Source organism: Hemitrygon akajei, chromosome 14 (assembly GCF_048418815.1).
Source record: "Hemitrygon akajei chromosome 14, sHemAka1.3, whole genome shotgun sequence".
In the NCBI taxonomy this organism is placed as follows: domain Eukaryota; kingdom Metazoa; phylum Chordata; class Chondrichthyes; order Myliobatiformes; family Dasyatidae; genus Hemitrygon; species Hemitrygon akajei.
The window spans coordinates 58,959,236-58,985,432 of record NC_133137.1 but is presented as its reverse complement, the minus strand read 5'-3'; the positions used below and the strand labels follow the sequence as shown (position 1 = coordinate 58,985,432).

The 26,197-nt window shown below is 45.3% G+C and overlaps 1 protein-coding gene across 5 annotated transcripts in view; it reads left to right on the top strand.

The window, feature by feature from the left end:
- The window catches only part of LOC140738611 (phosphatidylinositol 3-kinase C2 domain-containing subunit gamma-like), a 261,872-nt gene that overhangs the window by 37,623 nt on the left and 198,052 nt on the right, over positions 1-26,197 (top strand). For all 5 annotated transcript variants that reach the window (XM_073066155.1, XM_073066156.1, XM_073066158.1 and 2 more), the window contains 4 exons: positions 1,735-1,849; positions 18,360-18,471; positions 18,606-18,682; positions 19,977-20,040. In XM_073066155.1, coding sequence (XP_072922256.1) covers positions 1,735-1,849; positions 18,360-18,471; positions 18,606-18,682; positions 19,977-20,040 — 368 coding nt within the window. The remainder of the gene's footprint in view (positions 1-1,734; positions 1,850-18,359; positions 18,472-18,605; positions 18,683-19,976; positions 20,041-26,197) is intronic.

The following is a 26,197-nucleotide window of genomic DNA, read 5'->3' as shown; positions in this document are numbered from 1 at the left end:
AAAATGCATGTTACTTCATAATGTTAAAGTAATAAGGATTGACTAAGGAAGAGAATAACAAGCAGATGAAATTCAGGATTATGGCTCATAGGTTAGAAGTATACATCAAAGAACTGCTGATTCTTGAAGCGTGCTTTTGGGACACTAATAGAAGAATGAGCATAACAGTAGACCACTTTGTATCTCCCACTGTATTACTTTTCCCATGATTTCACATTGCACCATAACACAAGAGAAGGAAACCCAGAGAATCTACTTTCCAAACTACACTGAAAATAAATTCATAACTAATTGGAACAAACTTAATAAGGGAATATGGTAAAGTGAGCAACATATAGAAACATAGAAATCTACAGCACATTACAAGCCCTTCAGCCCACAATGTTGGGCCAACCATGTAACCTACTCTAGAAACTGCCTAGCATTTCCTTATCGCATAGCCCTCTATTTTTTAAGTTCCATGTACCTATCAAAGAGTCTCTTAAGAGACCCTACTGTATCCGCCTCCACCACCTTCGCTGACATTCCATACACCCACCACTCTCTATGTAAAAAACTTACCTCTGACATCCACCTTGTACCTACTTCCAAGCACCTTTAAACTATGCCCCCACGTGTTAGCCATTTGAGCCCTGGGAAAAAGCCTCTGGCTATCCAGATGATCATCATCTGATACATGTCTACTAGGTCACCTCTCATCCTCCTTCACTCCAAAGAGAAAAGGCCATGCTCACTCAACCTATTCTCATAAGGCATGCTCCCCAATCCAGGCAACATCCTTGTAAATCTCCTCTGCACTCTCTCTATAGTATCCATGTCCTTCCTGTAGTGAGGTGACCAGAACTGAACACAGTACTCCAAGTGGATTCTAACTAAGGTCCTACATAGCTGTAACATTACCTTATGACTCTTGATCTCAATCGCATGGTTGATGAAGGCCAACACACCATATGCCTTCTTAACAACACCGTCAAGCTTTGAGTCTCCTATGGACATGGACCCCCAAGATCTCGCTGAACCTCCACACTGCCAAGAATCTTATCATTAATATTATATTCTGTCTTCAAATTTGCCTACCAAAATGAACCACTTCACACTTACCTGGGTTCAACTCCATCTGCCATTTCTCAGTGCAGTTCGGCATCCTATTGATGATGTGCTGTAACCTCTGACAATCTTACAGCCTATCTACAACAACCCCAGGGTATGTGACCAGGTTACTTAAGAGTCAAGGTTCAAATTTATTTGTCATGCATACATTGCAGCATACAGTGAAATGCATCATTTGTGTTAACTACCAACACTTGCAAGGTTGTGCTGAGAGCAATGCGTAAGCCTGCCACACATTCCAACACGAACATGGCATGCTACGTTTTTGTTCTAACTGAAGAATTATAAAATAACCCATGTCCAATATGTTTGCTTGTCCCATCCATGATTTCACACTTTTTTTTGTAGTTAAGAATTTTGTATGTATTGTTCCTTTCTCATTATATCAGTGGCTTAATGTCCATACAGGCAGCCCTGATGCTACATCAAGATAGACTCTCCATCTACTGCAGAAGAGCAAGTTAAAAAGTAATTAGAAAACTACTTTTGTCCAGAATAACATTGCATTGACAGTAGTGCAGTTAGTAGTGTTGTTGACTCTGGTCCATCTCAGTGAACAAGAATACGGCAGAAAATAACAAGCTCTTCAACATTCTAGCAAATTGTATCCTTTAATCTTTTCAGCTGGCTCTACAGTCGCGGAGCTCATTCACATGACCTTGTGCAATGCGCAACAACATTCTGAGGCCAACAATGATTACGTTTTAAAGCTCTGCGATGCTGAAGAAGTTTTACAGAAGTAAGTTGTTTGTGCAAAATCTGTGTTATAACAAAGGTATTGAATTAAGATGTGTGTCTAAGTTTCACATAGAAGATAGTTAAAACCACATACCCAATGTGATGGATGGTTTGGGAATTTCAAATATTGAGCTCAATACAATAAATCAGATTAAGTTATCAAGCCAGGTGAGGGGGAAGGTAGGTGGGTTGGGAGGGGTGGATGAAGTCTGAAGCTGGGAGGTGTTAGGTGGAAGAGGTAATAGGCTGAAGAAGAAGGGATCTGTGAGGAGAGGAGAGTGAACTACGGGAAAAGGGAAAGCGCAGGGGCACCAGAGGGAGGTGGTAGGTAAATGTAGAGAAGAGAAGGTGTAAGAGTTGAGGTAGAATAGGAAATAGAAAAAGAGAGAAGAGGGAAGGAAGTGAAATTTTTTACCAGAAGTTAGAGAAATCATGGAAGCCAGAGAAATCAATTTTCATACCGTCAGGTTAGAGGCTGCCCAGACAGATTATGAGGTATTGTTCCTCCATTCTGAGAGTGGCCTCATCATGGCAGTAGCAGAGGTCATGGATCAACATGTTGACATGGGGAATGGGGAGTGGAATTGAAATGGCTGGCTACCAGGAACTCCTGCCTGTTGCAGATAGAGCAAACATGCTCCAGTAGATCAAACACAAGGAAATCTGCAGATGCTGGAAATTCAAACAACAACACACACAAAATGCTGGTAGAACACAGCAGACTAGGCAGCATCTATGGGGAGAAGCGCTGTCGACATTTCAGGCCGATACCCTTCATCAGGACTAACTGAAAAGAAAGATAGTAATACTATCCCTATAGATGCTGCCTAGCCTGCTGTGTTCTACCAGCATTTTGTGTGTGATGCTCCAGTAGATTCCTTCTTGCTAAACCCTTTACTTTTTCCATTAATCAACTTCTAGCTTCTCACTTCATCCCCCCTTCCCCCACCCATCTTTCCAGTCCTGATGTCAGGCCTTAGGCCAAAATGTTAATGGTTTAATTCTTTCCATACATGCTCTATCAAGCAACTGCAATTTATTCACCAAATCAGCTCCCATGCAGGTAAGAACACTCATGAGATGAAACAGTACATTGAAGACCTGTTGCATCTACGTACAAACCAATTACTGAAAAGGAAAAACATTAAAGCCCCTACAATCAATGTCTCATTCCAAAATCAATTAATATTTCATTTTCCTGTTGCACAAATCTTCAATTAAGTTACCCATGAATCCAAATTGGATAAGTTCCATTGAAAATGGGATGAATTTTAAGATCCCACTCATCAAAAGACACTTAACATTCTCCCAAATTGTTTACATTCAGCAATGTTCATTTGTGCCTAGTGCACAAGAAACAATATGCAGGAGATTAGTTTTTGTATAGCAGTTGATCACTGCAATGGAGCAATAATCACAACTGAAGCTATGAAGAATATTACTTTCACTCCTCTCCTGGCAGAACAGTGTTGGCTTCATTTTATTACAGGTAATTTTGTTGTTTTGACAACTGTAGCATTCAAGAATGCTTTTGTTAATTTATTTCCAAGCTGTGTTTTCACTAACAAGACTAGAATTTATTGTCACCCCTAATTGCCCTGTAAAGATACAACAAATTGTCACACTCAGCCACATTGCTGCACTTCTCGTTAATCATCATGCATAGTTGTGGGTGACTGATGGTACATACAGTCCAGATCATGTAGACACAACTGGTATTAGTGAACTCTTTGTGTCACTATATTTTATTTTCCTATTCTGTGGACTTCAGGGATAAGGGCAGCATTTATCACCTACTCCTAACCAGCTCTTGAGCTGATGCAGAGCTTCTCATGGTATCAGATAAAGAGCTCTATAATTTTTGGCCCAGCCACAATGAAATGAATGGTGATACCTATCCAAGTAAAGCTGGTCTGTAAGGGAAGTTTGTACATGGTGGTTCTCCCACTTGCCTGCTAACTTTGTGCTTTTGGTGGATAGAGAAACAAGGATTTGGGAGGTGTAGTCAGAGAGCCATGAATGTGTTGCTACATTAAATCATATTGATGGTGCACAGGCACAAACACAAGCAACCCTGCAGATGCTGGAAATCCAAATCAACACACACAAAATGCTGGAAGAACTCATCAGGCCAGGCAGCATCTATGCGAAAGAGAAAACTTGACATTTCAAGCTGAGACCCTTCATCAGGACTGGACAGGAAGAGAAGTCAGATTAAGAAGGTTGGGAGAGGGGAGGAATAAGTCCAAGGTGATAGGTTAAACAGGGAGAGGAGGAGGTGTGATGTTTATTGGGGTTGGAGCTGGGGTTTATTGGTGAAAGAGATAAAGGACTGGAGAAGAGGGAATCTGATAGGATAGGACAGAAGGCTGTAGAGGAAAGGGAAGGAGGAGGAGCACCAGAGGGAGATGATGGGCAGGTAAGGAGATAAGGTGAGCAAGGTAAACAGGAGTGGGGAATGGAGAAAGGGAGGGAAATTACTGGAAGTTCGAGAAATCAATATCCATTGCATCAGGTTGAAGACTACCCAGATGGAATTAAGGTGTCGCTCCTGCAAACTGAGTGTAGCCTCATCACAACAGTAGAGGAGGCCATAGACTGACGTGTTGGAATGGGATTGACAAGTAGAATTGAAATGGGTGCCACCAAGTGATCTTGCTTTTTGTGGTGGACAGAGCAGAAGTGCTTGGTGAAATGCACTCCCAATCTATGTCTGGTCTCACTGATATACAGGAGGCCAAAGCGGGAGCATCAGGTACTGCTGATGACCCCAACAGACTCACAGGTGAAATGTTGCCTCACCTGGAAGGGCTGTTCGGGACCCTGAATGGTAGTGAGGAAGGAAGTGTAGCAGCAGGTGTGGCACTTGTTCCACTTGCATGGGTAAGTACCAAGAGGGAGATCATTGGGGAGGAATGAATAGACAAGGAAGCCGTGTAGGTAGAGATCCCTGCGGAAAGTGGAAACTGGGAGGAGGAGGGAAAATGTGCTTGAGGGTGGGATCCTGTTGGAGATGGTGGAAGTTACAAAGAATAATGTCCTGGAGTGGTAGGTAAGAGCAAAAGGAACCCTGTCCCTGGTGTGGTGGCAGGAAGATGGGGTAAGGGCAGATCTGTGCAACATAGAAGAGAAGCAGTGAGGACAGTGTTGATGGTGGAGGAAGAGAAGCCCCTTTCTTTGAAGAAGGAGGACATTTCAGTAGTTCTGGGATGAATAGCCTCATCCTGAGAGCATATGTGTCAGAGACGGAAGAACTGAGAGAAAGGGGTGGTATTTTAAAAAGTGGCAGGGTGGGAAGAGGTATGGTGCACGGTGTAGCTTTTGTCTATTGGTGCTAGAAGGAGTGCTGGAGTTAGGATGATGTACAGGGTCTAAATTAAGTTGACCACTTTGCCATGGGCACTGTTGACCTTTTTGACTGTTGTTGGGACTACACTTCCCAGTCTAGTGGTTTGTTTTCCATCACAAATCTGAAATGAGCCAATGTGGGGTCAAGAGGAGAGTCATTCACAAAGGAACAACCACTGATTGCTTCCACTATATGCATATAGCTGCTCCATTAAGTTTCTGAACAATGGAAACTCTCAGAATTTTTGATGTTAGGGAACTTCATAGAAACATAGAAAAACCTACAACACAATACAGGCCCTTCGGCCCACAATGCTGTGCCAAGCATGTACTTTAGAAATTACCTCAGGTTACCCATAGCCCTCTACTTTTCTAAGGTCCATGTACCTATCCAGGGGTCTCTTAAAAGACCCTATTGTATCCATCTCCACCACCGTCGCCAGCATCCCATTCCACGTATTCACACTCTGTGCGTAGAAAACTTATCCCTGACATCTCCTCTGTACCTACTTCCAAGCAGATTAAAACTGTGTCCTCTCATGTTAGTCTTCTCAGCCCTGGGAAAAAGCCTCTGACTATCTACAAGATCGATGCCCCTCATCATCTTAATACAGCTCTATCAGGTCGCCTCTCATCCTCCATCACTCCAAAGAGAAAAGGCCAAGTTCACGCAATCTATTCTCATAAGACATGTTCCCCAATCCAGGCAATATCCTGGTAAATCTCCTCTGAACCCTTTCTATAATTCCCACATCCTTCCTGTAGTGAGGTGACCAGAACTGAGCACAGTACTCCAAGTGGGGTCTGACCAGGGTCCTATATAGCTGTAACATTACTTTTCGGCCCTTGAACTCAATCCCACAGTTGATGATGGCCAATGCACCGTATGCCTTCTTAACCATACAGTCAATCTGCACAACAGCTTTAAGTGTCCTATGGACTCAAACCCCAAGATCCCTTTAATCCTCCACACTTCCAAGAGTTTTACCATTAATACTATATTCTGCCATTATATTTGACCTACCAAATTGAACCACCTCACACTTTTCTGGGTTGAAGTCCATCTGCCACTTCTCAGCCCAGTTTTACATCCTATTGATGTCCCACTGTAACCTCGGACAGCTCCTCCACACTATCCCCAACCATTGTGTCATCAGCAAAAATACTAACCCATCCCTCCACTTCCTCATCCAGGTCATTTATAAAAATCATACAGAGTAAGGGTCCCAGAACAGATCCCTGAAGCACACCACTGGTCACCGACCTCCATGCAGAATATGACCTGTCTACACCCACACTTTGCCTTCTGTGTGCAAGACATTTCTGGATCCACAAGGCAATGTCCCCTTGGATCCCACACCTCTAACCTTCTCAATAAGCCTTGCATGGGGTACCTTATTACATGCCTTGCTGAAATCCATATTCACTACATCTACTGCTCTACCTTCATCAATGTGCTTAGTCACATCCTCAAAAAATTCAATCAGGCTCATAAGACACAACCTGCCTTTGACAAAGCCATGCTGACTATTCCTAATTGTAGCGGTGTGCTACACGCAGCGCTAAAATAACGACACGGAGTCGGTAAACTGCAGTCAAAGATAAAGTTTATTCGAACTTCACAGCCTTGCTTTAAAACCTCCCTCCATCCGCCCTCCCCCGCGCAGATGCTTCGAGGGGCACGTACTGACACCCCCTCAGGCTTTCTCCCTTTGTTGCGGACCTAGCCTTTGTGCCAGCGCGCTGGCTGTTTGTGAGCCGGTTCGAGTGTGCTAGTAAGTGGGTCGCCACATAACCACCCCCCCCCCCCCCCCCCAGAACCAGCAATACACCCCCCAATGTCCACAGTCTGGGCCAGACCCTGTTTGGGAGGTCGGCCTCTGCGCCGCGGTGCCGGAAACTCGACCGGTTGCGCCAGGTCTACATGGGCCGGCTTGAGTCGGTCCACCGTGAAAACCTCCTCTCTCCCCCCAACGTCCAGCACGAACGTGGACCCGTTGTTCCTGAGCACCGTAAACGGCCCCTCTTAGGGCCGTTGCAGCGGTGGCCAATGCCCGCCCTTCCGTACAAACACAAACTTACAGTTCTGCAGGTCTTTGGGTACGCAGGTCGGGTGCTGCCCATGCTGCGAAGTGGGTATGGGGGCCAGGGCACCGAGTCTCTCGTGTAGTCTGCCCAGGACTGCTGCAGGTTCTTCCTCTTGCCCCCTTGGGGCTGGTATGAACTCCCCGGGAATGACCAGGGGTGCGCCGTACACCAACTCGGTCGACAAAGCGTGCAGATCGTCTTTGGGCGCCGTGCGGATGCCGAGTAGGACCCAGGGAAGCTCGTCCGCCCAGTTGGCTCCTCGCAGGCGGGCCATGAGAGCCGACCAGGTGACGGTGGAAACGCTCCACTAGTCCATTCAACTGTGGGTGGTAGGCAGTGGTGTGGTGCAGCTGAGTCCCCAACAGGCTGGCCATCGCTGACCACAGGCTGGAGGTGAACTGGGCGCCTCTGTCGGAGGTAATGTGGGCCGGTACACCAAAGCGAGATACCCAGGTGGCGATCAGTGCTCGGGCACAGGATTCGGAGGTGGTGTCGGTGAGCAGGACCGCCTCTGGCCATCTTGTGAACCGGTCTATGATAGTTAGGAGGTGCCGCGCTCCGCACGACACTGGCAGGGGGCCCACGATATCCACATGAATGTGGTCGAAACGCCGGTGGGTGGGGTGGAACTGCTGCGGTAGGGCTTTGGTGTGCCGCTGCACCTTGGCCGTCTGGCAGTGCATGCACGTTCTGGCCCATTCACGGACCTGCTTGCGGAGTCCCTGCCAAACAAACCTGCTGGAGACCATCCGGATGGTAGTGCGGATGGAGGGGTGGGCCAAGTTATGAATAGAGTCGAAAACACGTTGTGGCCAAGGTGGCGGGACGACGGGACGGGGCTGGCCGGTGGCGACGTCACAGAGTAGGGTGCTCTCACCTGGGCCTACGGGGAGGTCCTGGAGCTGCAAACCGGAGACTGCAGTCCTGTAACTAGGGATCTCCTCATCTGCCTGCTGTGCCTCTGCCAGCGCCTCAAAGTCTACCCCTTGGGACAGGGCATGAATGTTAGGGCGAGAGAGCGCATCCGCCACGACATTGTCCTTACCCGAGACGTGCCGGACGTCCGTCGTGTATTCAGAGATGTAGGACAGATGGCGCTGCTGGCGGGACGACCAGGGATCGGACACCTTCGTGAATGTAAAGGTAAGCGGTTTGTGGTCCGTGAACGCGGTGAAGGGCCTACCTTCTAAGAAGTACCTGAAATGCCGGATTGCCAGGTATAGCGCCAACAGTTCCCGGTCGAAAGCACCCTATTTGAGCTCGGGTGGCCGCAGGTGTTTGCTGAAAAATGCCAGGGGTTGCCAGCGGCCCGCGATGAGCTGCTCCAGTACCCCACCGACTGCCGTGTTAGATGCGTCCACTGTGAGGGCGGTAGGGACGTCCATTCTGGGGTGCACTAGCATCGCGGCGTTCGCCAAGGCATCCTTTGTTTGAATGAAAGCGGCGGCGGACTCCTTTTCCCAGGTAATGTCCTTGCCCGGACCGGACAGCAAGGCGAACAGGGGGCGCATGATCCGGGCAGCTGAAGGGAGGAAGCGGTGGTAGAAATTTACCATACCCACGAATTCCTGAAGGCCTTTGATCGTGGTGGGTCGGGGAAAATGGCGGACCGCATCTACCTTAGCGGGCAGAGGGGTTGCCCCGTCTGTGGTAATCCTGTGGCCCAGGAAGTCAATGGTGTCGAGCCCGAACTGGCATTTGGCCAGGTTGATTGTTAGACCGTAGTCACTCAGCCGGGCATAGAGTTGTCGGAGGTGGGACAGATGCTCCTGACGACTGCTGCTGGCTATGAGGATGTCGTCCAAATAGATGAATGCGAAATCCAGGTCGCGTCCATCAACCGCTGGAACGTCTGTGCGGCATTCTTCAGGCCGAACGGCATGCGGAGGAACTCAGAAAGGCCGAACGGGGTGATGAGAGCCGTTTTGGGGACGTCGTCCGGATGCATCGGGATTTGATGGTATCCGCGGATGAGGTCTACCTTGGAGAAGATCCGTGCGCCGTGCAGGTTTGCTGCAAAGTCCTGAATGTGCGGCACAGGGTAGCGGTCCGGTGTTGTAGCCTCGTTCAGCCTGCGGTAGTCACCGCACGGTCTCCAGCCCCCTGTCGCTTTGGGCACCATGTGCAGGGGGGAGGCCCATGGGCTGTCGGACTGCCGGATGATCCCCAATTCCTCCATCCTCTTGAACTCCTCCTTCCCCAGTCGGAGCTTGTCCAGGGGAATCCGCCGAGCACGGGCATGGAGGGGTGGTCCCTGGGTCGGGATGTGGTGCTGTACGCCGTGTCGGGGCATGGCTGCCACGAACTGCGATGCCAGAACCGATGGGAAATCCGCCAGGACCCTGGTGAAGTCGTTGTCGGACAGCGTGATGGAGCCAAGGTGAGGGGCTGGTAACTGGGCTGCACCCAGGGAGAACGTCTGAAAGGTCTCGGCGTGAACCAGTCTCTTCCTGGGCAGGTCGACCAGTAGGCTGTGAGCCCACAAAAAATCCGCACCCAGAAGCGGTTGGGCTACAGCGGCCAGTGTGAAGTCCCACGTGAACTGGCTGGAGCCGAACTGTAGCCGCACCGTATGGGTGCCGTAGGTCCTTACTGTGCTGCCGTTCGTGGCCCTCAGGGTGGGACCCAGTTCTCTGTTGTGGGTGTCGTAACTCGTCGGAGGTAAGACGCTGATCTCGGCTCCGGTGTCGACCAAAAACCGGCGTCCCGACTGCTTGTCCCAGACATACAGGAGGCTATCCCGATGGCCAGCCGCTGTAGCCATCAGCGGCGGCTGGCCCTGGCGTTTCCCGGGAACTGGCAGGGCGGGCGACAACGGCGGGCTTCTGCGCCCCACCGCTGGTGGTAGAAGCACCATTGTTCGTTGGGCTCCCCACCCCTGCCTCTGGGGTTAGCGGGCTCTGTGGCCGGGCCGGGTCTGGTTTGCTGCTGGGAGCGTGGCCTGGTGATCTGTGCAACAGACGTCCCACTCACCTTCTTGGCGTTCCACAGCATGTCCGCCCGGGCTGCCACCTTCCAGGGGTCGCTGAAATCCGCGTCGGACAGCAGCAGGCGTATGTCCTCGGGCAGCTGCTCCAGGAATGCCTGCTCAAACATGAGTCAGGGTGTGTGTCCGTCGGCCAGAGACAACATCTCATTCATTAAAGCTGATGGGGGCCTGTCTCCCAAGCCATCCAGGTGCAGTAAACAGGCAGCTCGCTCGCGGCGGGAGAGCCCGAAAGTCCTTATGAGCAGGGCTTTGAATTCCGTGTACTTGCCGTCCGCCGGGGGAGACTGTACGAACTCCGCGACCTGGGCCGCTGCGTCCTGGTCGAGGGAGCTCACCACATAGTAGTAACGGGTGTCCTCTGAGGTTATCTGCCGAACGTGGAATTGGGCTTCTGCTTGCTGGAACCATAGGTGAGGTTGTAGCGTCCAGAAGCTTGGCAGTTTCAAGGAAACCGCATGAACAGATGCGGCGTCGTTCATCTCTGGTCCAAAAACGTTTGGACCGTCGGGGTCACCAATTGTAGCGGTGTGCTACACGCAGCGCTGAAATAACGACACGGAGTCGGTAAACTGCAGTCAAAGATAAAGTTTATTCGAACTTCACAGCCTTGCATTAAAACCTCCCTCCATCCGCCCTCCCCCGCGCGGATGCTTCGAGAGGCACATACTGACACCCCCTCAGGCTTTCTCCCTTTGTTGCGGACCTAGCCTTTGTGCCAGCGCGCTGGCTAATTGTGAGCCGGTTCAGGGTGCTAGTAAGTGGGTCGCCACATAATCATATTATGCCTCTCCAAATGTTCATAAATCCTGCCTCTCAGGATCTTCTCTATCTACTTACCAACCACTGAGGTAAGATTCACTGGTCTATAATTTCCTGGGCTATCTCTATTCCCTTTCTTGAATAAGGGAACAACAACTGCAACCCTCCAATCTTCTGGAACCTCTCCCGTACCCATTGATGATGCAAAGATCATCGCCAGAGGCTCAGCAAGCTCCTCCCTCACCCCCCACAGTAGCCTGGGGTATATCTCGTCTGGTCCCGGTGACTTATCCAACTTGATGCTTTCCAAAAGCTCCCACACATCCTTTTTCTTGTCTATATGCTCAAGCATTTCAATCTCTGTAAGTCACCCCTACAGTCACCAAGATCCTTTTCCATACTGAATATTGAAGCAAAGTAGTCATTAAGTACTTCCACTACCTCCTCCAGTTCCATACACACTTTTCCACTGTCACATTTGATTGGTCCCATTCTCTCACATCTGATCCTCTTACTCTTCACATACTTGTTGACTACCTTGGGGTTTGCCTTATTCCTACTCACCAAGGCCTTCTCATAGCCCCTTCTGGCTCTCTTAATTTCATTCTTAAGCTCCTTCCTGCTAGCCTTATAATTTTCTAGATCTCTATCATTACCTAGTTTTTTTGAAGCTTTTGTAAACTTTTCTTTTCTTGTCTAGATTTTCAACAGCCTTTGTACATCACGGTTCCTGCACCCTACCATCCTTTCCCTGTCTCATTGGAATGTACCTGTGCAGAACTCCACTCAAATATCCCCTGAATATTTGCCACATTTCTGCCAGGTTCATTTCCCAATACCAGATCAAGTACAGCCTCTCCTCTTGTAGACCTTTTATACTGTGTCAGGAAACCTTTCTGAACACACCTAACAAACACTACTCCATCGATACCTCTCGCTCTAGAGAGATGCCAATCAATATTGGGGAAATTAAAATCCCCATCACGTCAACCCTGTTATTACTGCACCATTCCAGAATCTGTCTCCCTATCTGTTCCTTGATGTCCCTGTTACTATTGGGTGGTCTATAAAAAACACCCAGTTGAGTTATTGACCCCTTACTGTTTCTAACTTCCACCCACAGAGACTCAGTAGACAATCCATGACTTCCTCTTCTTCTGCAGCAGTGACACTATCTCTGATCAGCAGTTCTCTCTCTTTTGCCTCCCTCCCTGTCCTTTCTGAAACATCTAAAGCCTGGCACTCTAAGTAGCCATTCCTTCCCTTGAGCCATCCAAGTCTCTATAATGGCCAGAGTATCATAGCTCCAAATACTAATCCACGCTCTAAGCTGATCTGCTTTGTTCATGATGCTCCTTGCACTTTGTGGTGATAATAACAACGAATGTTACCAAAAGATGATAACTGTAAACATAAGAAAGTCTGTAGATACTGGAAATCCAAAGCAGCACACACAAAATGTAGGAACTCAGCAGGTCAAACAATGTCTATGAAAAAGAATAAACAGTCAACATTTCAGGGCAAGGCCTTCTTTAGGACTGAGAAGGAAGGGAGAAGATGCCAGAATAAAAAGGGGAGGGGAGGGGAAGGAGGCTAGCTGAAAGGTGATAGGTAAAGCCAGGTGGGGCTGGAGAGGAAGGAATCTGATAGGAAAGGAGTGTGGACCCCTGTTTTTTGGAGATGGCCTTTGGATGCTGTTTGTAAGGTGCAAATATTGTTTTCTACACCAGTTCAGGCTTAAGTGGTACTGTGATCTTTGTGTATGGATTTTGTTACACTGTCGTTATCTGAAGAGTTGTAAATAGAAGTGAAAACCATGCAATTGTTTGCAAAGGTCACTACTGCTGACTTTTTGATGGGGGTAAAGATATTAATGAAGCATCTGTCGAAAAGAGGGCTGAGGAATATGCACTGAAAGTGTTTTTGTCTACTCTCCCAATGTTGATATTCCTCAGGAATGGGCAACAGCCAGAATGTTCACCCTCTGATTCCAATCAACCATTTCTTCAGAGATTTTTGATATCACAATTGAACAGATTATTGTTTGAAGCCAAGTGTAGTGTGTGCATTTGTAGATCAAGATCTAGTCAACATTTGGATGAAGAGTGATAGGTGGCAAGTTATAGTTTCACTTTACACGTACCATTCATTGACTATCAATAATAGTAAGGCTAATGTCCTTCTCTTTACATTCAGACATATCACCCTCATCAAACTCCCAAATATCGACTTGGCAGAATTTTGCTCATGTCTATGTTTGGAACAAGGTGATGATAAAGCTGCAGTTGAGAGTCATGATGGGAACCTAAACAGGATATCATTAGTGAGATTAAGTCAGATTATAAATGAGTTCTTTAGATGACATCTTCCATCTCTTTCATGATTGAAAGTAGTTCTTCAGACAGTAAAAGGCTGGATTTGATTTGTCTTGTGTATATTAAGTGTCATTAGTAGCTTTTGCAGTCTTTTCATGCAAGCCAAACATTTTTTTTTACATTGATTCATTTTTTGGGACATAGCTATTATTGGAAAAACTGAGATTTATTGAGGAAATAGTCCTTCGTGAACCAACACTGTCCTGGTAAAGATGCTCTCACAATACCCTTGGGTATATCAAATTCCAAGATTTAGATCCTATTACAATGAAGGAAGGCAATTATTTCCAAGTCAAAGTCATTTGCACCTTTGGAGGGGAGCTATCAAGATTCAAGTTTCAAGATTTTTTTATTGTCATTCTTCAGTGCACAAAGAATGTGTAAGGAAAAACGAAAAGATTGTTACTCTGGATTCAGTGCAGAATCACAAAAACACAGTAAGCATAAAAACATAAAAGCAGTATAATCTAAATATAAAAGCAATCTTATAAAACTGTATAGTGAGGCTCTGTGGATATATAACATTCGGCTGGTGGTGTAACCATTAAGGCTGCTGCCGAATCCTTGCCAGTAGAAACGGTGGGTTCAAGAAAAGCAACTGTAATCACCAAGCTGGATTTTACTTATCACAGCTCAGAGGGGCAGTGACAGGGGGAACCAACATTTAGAGTGGATTGTGAGATGCAAATCAAAAATCTGCTTTTCCTTGACTTTCTTGGATGTTGTTGAAGCTGCACTGATCTGGGTAAATGGAAAGCATTGCGTGCACACATTCTTAATTGTGCCTCATAGGAGGTGAAAAGTCTTTCAGATATCAGGATTTGTGCCACTTGCTGCAAAAAGTGCTGGCCTGTTTCTGATGCCACAGTGTTAATGTAACTGATCTGCTTGAGTTTCTGGTCAATCGTGATCCCTCAGGGTGATAATCAAAACAAAATCTGCTGGAAAATCTCAGCACGTGAGCCAGCACCTATGGAAGCAGAGGGAGCATTAACATTTCAGGTAAAGGTTCTGCGTCACTTGAATGTGACTAAAACTTCAAGGTGTGCCTTTACTTCTGCCTTTTCACTGGCAGTTATGCAATACAGAAGCCTTTAGCACTCTCAATTGAGATGGATTATGGAGGTTTCCATTTATTTTTCTTTCAATTTATCATACCTCTGGCACTTAGGGCAATGATGAAGGTTTTCAATCACTGTCTGTTCCTGAGAAATCTTTCAGTGTTTCTCCAGCAACACCTATGTTTCACAGTTTTTCATCTAGCTGCTTTCAGATGTCCTTCTTTTAGCTTGCCAGTGATGATTCATGGCCAATCCATCTCTACTGTCTCCTGGTAGTGAAGGCACTCATATCTTCTTGATTGTATAACATTTTTTCGTTTGAAATAGCTCTGGGCCAGAAGATACAGATGATTTTCCTGAGGTAAATTCTATGAAATAAAAAAAACCTTAATTGAAATATGTAATTTCCTAGTATTCTGCTCTATAAGATAATGTTGAAAGTGCACAGGACTGACCTATGTTGAATTTGGTTCTGTGGTTTTGTATCTTGATGTTCAAGCTCCTGAAGACACTCCTAGCTCTGTTGATTCTGTTTCACATGTCCTGGTTTGATGACCCAGTCTTGCTGATGGTGTTCACCAAGTGCGTGGATGTCGCTGAATTAATGAAATGTGATCCTCCAGATGTGCTCCTGATAGTGAGACAATGTAAAAGGTCACACTACTGTTTGGTTGCAGTTAATTTTCAGAAAGACCTGATGGCTGCATCTATTTTGTCAAATTCTCTTTGACATTGTGAGAGGAGAACAAATTTACCTGCAAATTTACAAATTGCAGAGGATGGGGATGTTAATATGATCTTTTTGATGTCTTACATTGTGCATAGCCAATTGATACATTGAAGAAACAGGTCTTCACACACCTTGATCTATCATGGCTCTAACTTAAGGACTGAGCTTACTGCCTATACATTTGTAGAAGTAATGTTGATCTTCTAACAAGAAATCTATATCCCTGCTAAGTGTATCTCAGACTAGTCTTGTGCAACACACTCAAAATGCTGGAGGAACTCAGCAGGTCAGGCAGAATCTGGGGAGAGGAATAAACAGTTGCTTTTTCTGGCCAAGACACTTCATCAGGACTGAGAATTCAGGGAGAAGAAATCAGATTAAGAAGGTGGTGGAGGGGAAGAAGTACAAGTTAGCAGGTTATAGATGAAACCAGATGAGGTAGAAGGTGGGTGGTGGGGGAGAAGGAATGAAGTGAGAAGCTTGGAAGTGGTAGGTGTAAGAGGTAAGGGACTGAAGAAGAAGAAGGAATCTAATAGATGAGGAGAGTTGACCATGGGATAAAGGGATGGTGGAGGGGAGGGGTAAAGGGCAGGTGAGGAGAAGAGAAAGGGTGCAAGGGGAGCCAGTATGTGGAATTGAAAAAAGAAAGAGAGAGGAGGGAGGGAGGAGGGGAAAATTACAGGAAATTACAGAAGTCAATGTTCATTAGATCTTGTAAATGTTGCCCAAAGCCTTCCCAGAATCGTATGCCATTAATTGCCTCTCTGAATCTTGTTCTGTAGATTTAATCTCTGCAATGACCCAAGCTAACTCTCCTGTAAATTGGCAGTTCCAAATGCAAGTTTTGAATTTTGACTTGCAACTTGTGCTTAATAGTTTACTTCTGGATTTTACCGCTGGTAGGCTTGAAGGTCATGAACTCCTTTTAACCATCACACACGGTGGTAAAGGATTTCTCCTTTACTATTTCCACAATGTGTTCTATATTTTACAGGATGGGCTGACGGCCTTACGCCCCTTCCCTTTAGAACACACAGAGAGCAAAAACTCCACCAGCATGTACTTTTATGCACACATAATACCATATCACCTCCCTTTAATGAAAATCAAAAACAATAATATGTCCTAATAAACCTACCAGGAACAATAATCCTTTCCATCAAAGATATTTGTCCCATTTCTTTTTTTTTCGAACTTTCAACTTCAATTGTAATGAGCAAATACAGTCCCATATCCACTCAACAACTTTCAATCAGTCTCTGAGATGGTTTAATGATCCTTTTTGGTCTGCTATATGTTTCCATGGGTGTATGGGGTGTCTAGGGAGGGATAGCACCTCTGATGGGAGGACCTGCTGTGCACCTTCAGGGCAGCTTGTCCACCCTTGGTTCCCACCTGGTGCTCAGCTCTCCTCTCACCTGTGGCTCCAAGTAGCTTTAACACCTGCAGTGGCCACACCCCAGTAAACCGTCTCAGCAGATGCACCAAACCAGGTGAGGATAGCCAATGGGTCTTCAACCCTTGGTGGAGTAGGGGATCTGCCTATCCCAGCATGTGAAGTCTGGCCCTGGCAGATTGAGCGGAGGAGACTGATTAATGGTCCAACGGTTCTTGGAATGATAGAAGTGAGCTGCCTCTTGATCCCCTCAAGTCCTGATGAAAAATGCTGCTCCTGGGGCAGGATTCCTGTATTTAACTCCAGTGATTCATTTCCAAATCAGGATGAAGTATGATAAGGAAGTTAATTGGAAGGTATTAGTGTATCACTACGCCTGAGACTCTTGTCATAAGTTTGGGAATAGCCTGGGCAAGTAACTGTTGGGTATTTTACGGATGGTACACTCTGCAGCTACTGTGCATTAATGAGGGAAGGATGGGTATATAGGGTGGTGGATGGTGTTACAAGCAATGGGCTGCTTTGTCCTGTTCAGTGCTGAGCTTTTTGAATGTCATTGGGACTACACTCAGCTTTGCAAGTAGACAGTATTCCAACACCTTCCTAATATGTGCAATGTAAATGGTGAAAAAACACTGGGATGTCAGGAGGTGAGTCACTTACTGCAGGTGGCTTTGGATAGATGCTGAAAACAAATGTTCTAAAATAAAAATGTTATTTTGAAATTGAAATCTTTTAAAAGTCAAAAATTAATTTGCTTACAGATTCTAAAGACTTAGAATTATCTTTGTTGGCCCCTTCAATGATTTAAATATTATCTCACATGTACAATGTATTCTCGTTATTGTTAATTAATGTTAAGTTAATTATGTGATGCTGCAAAACTGAACATAGGAAACAGGTACTGAAAGGATGTGGAAACTTTAGAGAGGGTGCAGAGGAGTTTTACCAGAATGCTACCTGGTTTAGAAAGCATGTCCTATGATGACAGGCCGAGCAAGATAGGGCTTTTTTCTTTGGAGCGAAGGAGGATGAGAAATGGCTTGGCAGAGATGTACAAAATGTTAAGAGGCAGCTGTTGAGTGGATAGCCAGACACTTTTTCCCAGTGCAGAAACGGCTAATATAAGAGGGCAAAATTTTAAGGTGACTGGAGGAAAGTGTAGGGGGAATGCCAGACATAAGTTTTTACACAGAGAAGGCGGGTGCATGGAATTCCCTGCCAAGGGTGGTGGTAGAGCCAAATACATTAGGAGCATTTCGAAATCCTTTGAAAGGCGCAAAGATGATAGAAAACTAGATGGCTATGTGGAAGGGAAGGGTCAGATTGATTGTGGAAGAAGGCTAAAAGGTTGGCACAACATCATGGGAAGGAAGTCCTATACCGTGCTGTTTCCTGTGTTGTATGAAATCGTATTTCATACAATGAAGAAACTCTGTGACAATGGGAGCCATTCAGCCAACAGCAACAATGCTGGCATCTAAACTCTATACACTATTTCAGGATCATATATATTGCCAGGAGATAAGTTGGGGAAATAAGAAGAAGTGTGGCTGCAAGTTTTCCAACTATTGTTCTTTGTGGAATTGAAGCTGAGAGGTATGTTTCAGTAACTTCACTCACCATCTCACCTTTCATTTTGAAACACAGTGCTGCTGGGTCCAAAAAGAATTTGCAAGCATCTTACAGGATTTAATGGCACGGGTTTGCCTATAGAAAGTACATTATGACTGTCTATGTCTTTAATTATATCTTGTTGGTTTAGTTCTTGTACTTTAGGGAGTCACGAGTGCCTGCAGTTTTACATGAAGCTTGGAAAAGACATTAAGCTACAGCTGCTTAGACACAGTCACCTTCAACGAGTGTTGGCTCGAACGGTAGGTCAGAATTTTTCTCTGCACTTTCTTTCATTGCATTTTTGTTTTGAAGACAAAAGATCTATGAGTGGTCTATTAGCCCTAATATCAACCGTGTCTCCCATATAACTGTATCCTGCAAATTTATCCAACAGAACATGGATGACCAGGATTCATCTGCACTTCAGTCTTTTGCCATGGAAACCAGTGTCTGTAAAGTGGGCCTCTCCAGGTAAGAATTGATGAATGGAGTTCTTGCCCCAGACATAAATGTGAGAGCTCATCTCTGCTTCCAGAGGACTTGCAGGGGATTAATTGTAACACAGTGAGATATACAATGGAAGCTTAGTGGGATCTGATTCGTACAACTGGTTTTCCCTGCCAACTTCCTGCTTCCTCCTAAAAACAAGAGCTTTCCAAAGTTTTGTCAAATTACTTTTGCCCAGTAGGTGAACTGCTGAGCCTTGCATTTTATATGCCAAAATACATTAGAGTCATAGAGAACAACAGCACAGAAAGAGGCCCTTTGGTCCATCCAGTCTATGCTCAACTGTCTAGACCAATCTTCCCGGATCTGGACCATAGCCCCCCATGCCCCTCCCATCCAGGTACCTATCCAAAATCCTCTTGAACGTTGAAATCGAACTGATGTTCACCACTTCTGCTGGCAGCTTGTTCCACCCTCTGAGTGAAGAAGATCCCCCTCAGGTTCCCCTTATTATTGTTATAATAATTATTATTGTTCTGTAAGCACTTTTTTCCAGCAATACTGCCTGATGCAAGAAAGTAAGTTAACAATCTTTCTTTAAACCTATTCTTTGCCGCAATGTCTCTGCCCCTAGCTCTACCCTCAACCCTTTCCAATTATCTCCCTGCCTTTCTGGAGCATTGATTTATCCTCTATCTTCTTACCTATGTTGAAGTAACCTTGTGTAAATCAGTACCAGCAGGTTTCCATGCCACCATAAATGTGTCTGGCTCTCTCCTACACACACAATGTACTTTCTGACCCTTACTTGAGCATTGCTGCTGGTGATCCCTTTGCTCGTTTAACCAGGCTGTGGAATAACTTGAAGCAGTGATCAAGTGTCAATAGGCCCCAGGACCTACTTCCATTGACTTCCCAGGTCAGCTGGTACAAGTTTCAGATGATCACCGGTTGCCAATTCTGGATAAGTGTGGTCCAGATTTTAAACAAAACTTTATTCTCTATTTTGAGATCTCGTAAGGAATAATCAGCCACCATTTTAATCTTGGCCTAGTAACATGTGACATGAAGATTGATGTTGCCTTAATTTGTAACCTTCCAAGTGGTTTAGAAGTGAATCTAATATCGTAATTATGTTTGTAATCCTTCACATCTTCAAAGTCATGTTTTGCAAAACTGAAGGTAAAAGGTTCAGCGATTATTTTATACAGATTTATTTCTACTAACCTTCAAAAGCTTTAAGTTTAGCAGCATTTCATAAAACGTCATAAGTATCTGCTTCTTCGTTGTGGTAAATGGGAAACTTCTATTTCCACAGGAAAGTTCTGAGTTCAAAACTCAGTAGTTATCACAATGAGCTGAAGAGTTTGTTGTCCGGTCAGGTAAGATGGTAAAGTTCACTAAAGCGTATCATACTCGTTTGATTTATAGTCTCATTGAAATGTAAGCAGCAAACACATTGCGAAAGCATTTCAAAACAGAAGTCTTTTTCTCATTATGAAAACTTTGCATGCATTAGGAATAATCTGACATTTGACCTTTAGGTTAGCTATGCAGAAAACCTATAATTGGCACATGCAGAATCTCAAATACAATTATTCACTTGCAAGAATGTGCTGAAATTTAAATGACTTCAATGCCTTGAAGGTTAAGGAGTGAGGAAGGTTTATTTCAGAATAGTGCTGATTCAGCTAAAATGTATTCCATTTTGTAGTGTTTTATTTTACTTTGCCTTGCATTTTGCTTATGCACAAATATCCACTGTTTGCAGTTAGGTAGATCTGGGCTGAAATGTTGTAAGGTGTGGTTCAAACAATGACTAAGTGCATGAGGCTACAACCCCCTTAAGGGGTCTTTATCCATCCAGCTCTGGGAGGGGTATTCATTTATTATTGTCACATGTAGCAAGACCCAGTGAAAAGCTTGTTTTGCATACTGTTTGTACAGATCAAATCATTACACAGTGGGCTTTGTCTATTTCATAATGGGAAAAGCAATTAGTAAATAGTGCCGCTTTTTACACACACACACACACACACACACACACACACACACACACACACACACACACACACACACACACACACACACACACACACACACACACACACACACACACACACACACACACACACACACATTTTCTTCTTCATTCACAGTGTGTACCATAGTATCTGACTAGCTATTAGTGTGCAGACATCCTGCAAGTTGTGCATTGGTGCAGAGTGATTACTTCCCGGTATGGTGACAGCATTCATATTGAAGGCTGTCATTTAATTTTTACCCCACTCAGAGGGCTTAGGGCATTATCCAGGCTAACACCCAAAACAGAACTGATGGAGACCCAAGAGGAACTTAGGAAGTCAGGCAGCATCTACGGAGGGAATAAACAGTGGACATTTTGACTGAGACTAGTCACCAGGATTCTGGCTTCTGCCCCCATCCTTTCCAGTCCTGATGAATAGTCTTAGCCCAAAACTGTTTATTCCTTCCATAGATGCTGCCTGTCTGCTGTGTTCCTCCAGTACCTTGTGTGCTTTGCTCAAGATATCTGGCATCTGCAGTATTCCTCGTGTTTATGATGGTGATCCAAACTGTTCTGTATCTTCTTGTTCAGTTGAGACATTAAACCAAAGCTTGACTGTCCTGTTCAGTAGATAGAAAGGTTCCCCACCCCCCACTGGATTAGTCAAATAACTAGTGCATGCTCTGGTGTTAATATATTCTTTTTTCCTCAAAATTACAATCAAAAAACAGTTCAAATCAGAATGATTTTCAAACCCTTTCCCTCATACTCTGTCAATCTTTTTCACCATTTCCTTCATAAAATCTTTCAACCTCCCATGCACAGTTATTCTCACTTTTACTCACAATCATTCTCACTGCTCCTCTAAATTATTCTTCTTTCACCCAGTCAAGTCAAGTCAACTTTTATTGTCATTTCGACCATAACTGCTGGTACAGTGCATAGTAAAAATGAGACAATGTTTTTCAGGACCATGGCTTACTTGACACAGTACAAAAAACTAGACTGAACTATGTAATAAAAAAATCACAGAGAATGCTACACTAGACTACAGACCTACACTGGACTGCATAAAGTGCAAAAAAACAGTACCAGCATTACAATAAATAATAAACAGGACAGTAGGGCAAGGTGTCAGTCCAGGCTTCGGGTATTGAGGAGTCTGGTAGCTTGGGGGAAGAAACTGTCATAAGAGCCCGAATGCTTCGGAGCCTTTTCCCAGATGGCAGGAGGGAGAAGAGATTATATGAGGGGTGCATGGGGTCCTTCATAATGCTGTTTCCTTTGCGGATGCAGTGTGTAGTGTAGATGTCTGTGATGGCGGGAAGAGAGACCCCGATGATCTTCTCAGCTGACCTCACTATCCGCTGCAGGGTCTTGCGATCCGAGATGGTACAATTTCCGAACCAGGCAGTGATGCAGTTGCTCAGGACGCTCTCAATACAACCCCTGTATAATGTGATGAGGATGGGGGGTGGGAGATGGACTTTCCTCAGCCTTTGCAGAAAGTAGAGACGCTGCTGGGCTTTCTTTGCTATGGAGCTGGTGTTGAGGGACCAGGTGAGATTCTCCGTCAGGTAAACAACAAGAAATTTGGTGCTCTTTACGATCTCTACTGAGGAGCCGTCGATGTTCAGTGGAGAGTGGTCGCTCCGTGCCCTCCTGAAGTCAACAACCATCTCTTTTGTTTTGTTCACATTCAGAGAAGGTTGTTGGCTCTGCACCAGTCCGTTAGCCGCTGCACCTCCTCTCTGTAAGCTGACTCGTCGTTCTTGCTGATGAGACCCACCATGGTTGTGTCATCAGCGAACTTGATGATATGGTTCGAGCTGTGTGTTGCAGCACAGTGGTGGGGCAGCAGAGTGAACAGCAGTGGACTGAGCATGCAACCCTGGAGGGCCCCTGTGCTCAGTGTGATGGTGTTGGAGATGCTGCTCCTGATCCGGACTGACTGAGGTCTCCCAGTCAGGAAGTCTAGGATCCAGTTGCAGAGGGAAGTGTTCAGGCCCAGTAGGATCAGCTTTCCAATCAGTTTATGAACAGCATCTGAACGTATGTGTCTTTTTTGTCCAGGTGGGTTAGGGCCAGGTGGAGGGTGGTGGCAATGGCGTCATCTGTTGAGCAGTTGGGATGGTACGCAAACTGCAGGGGGTCCAGTGAGGGGGGCACCAGGGACTTGATATGCCTCATGACAAGCCTCTCGAAACACTTCATGATGATGGATGTAAGTGCAACGGGACGGTAGTCATTTAGGCAGGACACTGAAGACTTCTTCGGCACGGGGACGATGGTGGCAGCCTTGAAGCACGTTGGAACGATGTTGCTGTTCAGGGAGATGTTGAAGATGTCAGTGAGAACATCTGCTAGCTGGTCTGCACATCCTCTGAGCGCTCTACCAGGGATGTTGTCTGGTCCAGCAGCCTTCCGTGGGTTGACCCTGCACAGGGTTCTTCTCACGTTGGCCACGGAGAGACACAGCACCTGGTCATTCATAGGAGGGGTGGACTTCCTCGCCGCCACATCATTTTCCACCTCAAACTGGGCGTATAAGTTATTCAGCGCATTTGGGAGGGAGGCATCACCTGCACAGTCAGGTGATGTTGTCCTGTAATTGGTGATGTCCTGGATGCCCTTCCACATGTGCCGTGTGTTGCTGCTGTCCTGGAGGTGACTGTGGATTAGCTGGGTGTGTGCACACTTTGCCCCTCTGATGGCCCGGGACAGTTTGGCCCTTGCTGTTGTTAAAGCTGCCTTATCGCCTGCTCTGAAGGCGGAGTCGCGGGACCTCAGCAGCGCACGCACCTCCGCGGTCATCCATGGCTTCTGGTTAGTGCGTCTAGTGATGGTCTTGGACAGAGTAACATCATCAATGCACTTGCTGATGTAGCTGGTCGCTGATGCTGTGTACTCCTCTAAGTTGGTAGAGTCGCCATCGGTTGCAGCCTCCCTGAACATGTGCCAGTCAGTGTGCTCAAAGCAGTCTTGAAGAGCAGAGATGGCTCCTGCTGGCCAGGTTTTCACCTGCTTCTGAACTGGTCTGAAGTGCCTGACAAGCGGTCTGTATGCTGGGATTAGCATAACAGAGATGTGGTCTGAGTATCCGAGGTGGGGGCGGGGCTCAGCCCGGTACGCGTCGGGGATGTTTGTGTAAACCAGGTCCAATGTGTTCTCCCCCCCTCGTTGCAAAGTCCACATACTGATGGAATTTGGGGAGCACTGACTTAAGGTTCGCGTGGTTAAAATCACCAGCGACAATAAACAATAAACAGACCATCAGGATGTGCGTTCTACAGTTCGCTATTTCCTTTTCCAATCAGTCTTACTATTCCTTACTCATATTCACTCTTATATCTATTGCACAATCTTTTCTCCCATTCTATTTCTTATGTCACATATTATTAAAAGTAAATTTTAAATAATTCTATTTGGCCCTGTCACTCTAATATGACAAGCACCAAATCTGTACGAGAAAGGGCAAGCTAAGGGTTAATGAAGGGAGTGAGGGGAACGAGAAGTTAACCAAGCCTCCTTCACTTCACGCCTGGTCAAACAGCAGCATTTTTGCTGAGCCTGGAACCTGCCAGTAAGTGAGGTGTGCTGATGCAAGATTAAAAGGTCAATTCATGGAGGAGATGAATACCTCTGAAGTGGATGGTCTGCTTTATTCTGGCACAATAATCTGAAAATAAATCAAAGCAGTTTGGAAATTCTGCTGCATTGCTCCTGGGTAATAAAGAGCATACCTGGACTGACAGCCTCTTTATTCTGATTGCACTTTAAGCTGATGTAGCTTGATTGAGAGTGTATAATATAACCTGACTCCAATTGGTGTTGTGGTGATTGGGTGCAGTGTGCAGAAGTGGTTCCATGATCATTTTGATTCAAGAAAACAATTACAGCAGTGAAACTGAACATGTCTCAATAGCCTGATAACAATAAACATTTTAAATTAAAAACTGCACCTGAACATAGTACTGCATTTGTAAATGTCACTATTTAATCTCTAATTTATTAAGAAGTATTTGAGTGATTTGAATTTCATTTCTTCTCTAGATTTTTACATACAAAAGTGTAACAGGTCTTTGAAAAATTTCTCGACCTTCTGTAAATGTGAATAGCATTTTTTCATCTGTTCAATTCTTTTAATGAAAAAGGACTGGTTGAAACTAAACTGAGCCCTCACTAACAGAAGTGACATTTTGAGGCATTGAGGTGAAGTAAGGGTAACAAAAAATGAACGATCTAAATCCAGTTTATGCTGGGTTATCCCACAGAATGACAATCTCAGAAGTCTGAGATGCAACCGGCTCACGTACCTCACTCATACACATCAGGCAAATCATTTGTGTCCTGTAATGGATCCCCAGACTGTGCTGATTTGGTTGAAGTGAACCAGTATTGCTCTATAGCACCATAATTGGATCCTGACCCCAGACTGTCAAGGACCGAATGGTGGTTGCCCATACATCAGCCTTTCCATGTTAGACAGAGTCACACACAAGCATTCTATATAAAGGGAATCCACCCTAAAATCCCAGTTATCTGGATCCTGGATCAGCCTCTACAGACAACAGGGGACCCACCAGCAGACAACTCCCCTTTGAAGAACATATTACTCGACTCGAGTGATTGCACTAGTAGAATTACTACTACTACTACTAGTAGTAATAATATTACTGTTACAGTATAGAAACAGGACCTACAAACCAACTTGTCCATGATGTCTGCATTGTCTAGCAAACTAGTCCCACATGCCTTTGTTTGGCCAATAGCCCTCTAAACCTCTCCTATCCATGTACTTGTCAAGGTACCCAGGTTTCTCTGAATTTCTTAGGGGTGATCAAGGAAGAAGAAGGAATTCCAGCAAAAAGTCTTCCCTAATGAAGAGGATTTCTTGGGACTACCTAAACATGTGTATTTCCTAAGGACACCAGAAAGGAGAGAAACTATAAGAGGTGGAAGAGAATATATATATTTTTTCAGAAGTTACAAAAATCAACATTCTTCCACTTCTGAGTTTGAATGATCGGCCTTTATTAGTGCAAGGTGACAAAGGGAGACTTATTCTGAAACAAACTATGAAAGTCCAGTCATGGAATACTTCCCCCTGGACAGCTGCTCAGACACTGCATTACAGTACTAGGAGAACCCTAAATGCACAGTATTAACATTCGACAGTTTTGTCCACCATTTTATGTTAACCAGGGTAAGTCCTGAGTTAGAGTACTGTATTAGGCAGAAACCATATGATTGCAGTAAGCCTTACAGACACTAATAATACTTACACCAATTGCAACTTTCTAACAGGCATCAAACATAGAATATCTGAAATCAAGGGGGATTGCAACATTGTTTGGGTTATAATAAGAACCATGAAATTTTGGAGAACTTCCAATGAAAATATTGGGATGCATCAAGAATGTGCTATAAGCACTCCCACCAGTAATTTTTTTTACATCTTGTAAACCAGAACCTTGTTATGAACCTTGTGGTAATGCTTGCCATAGAAAGTT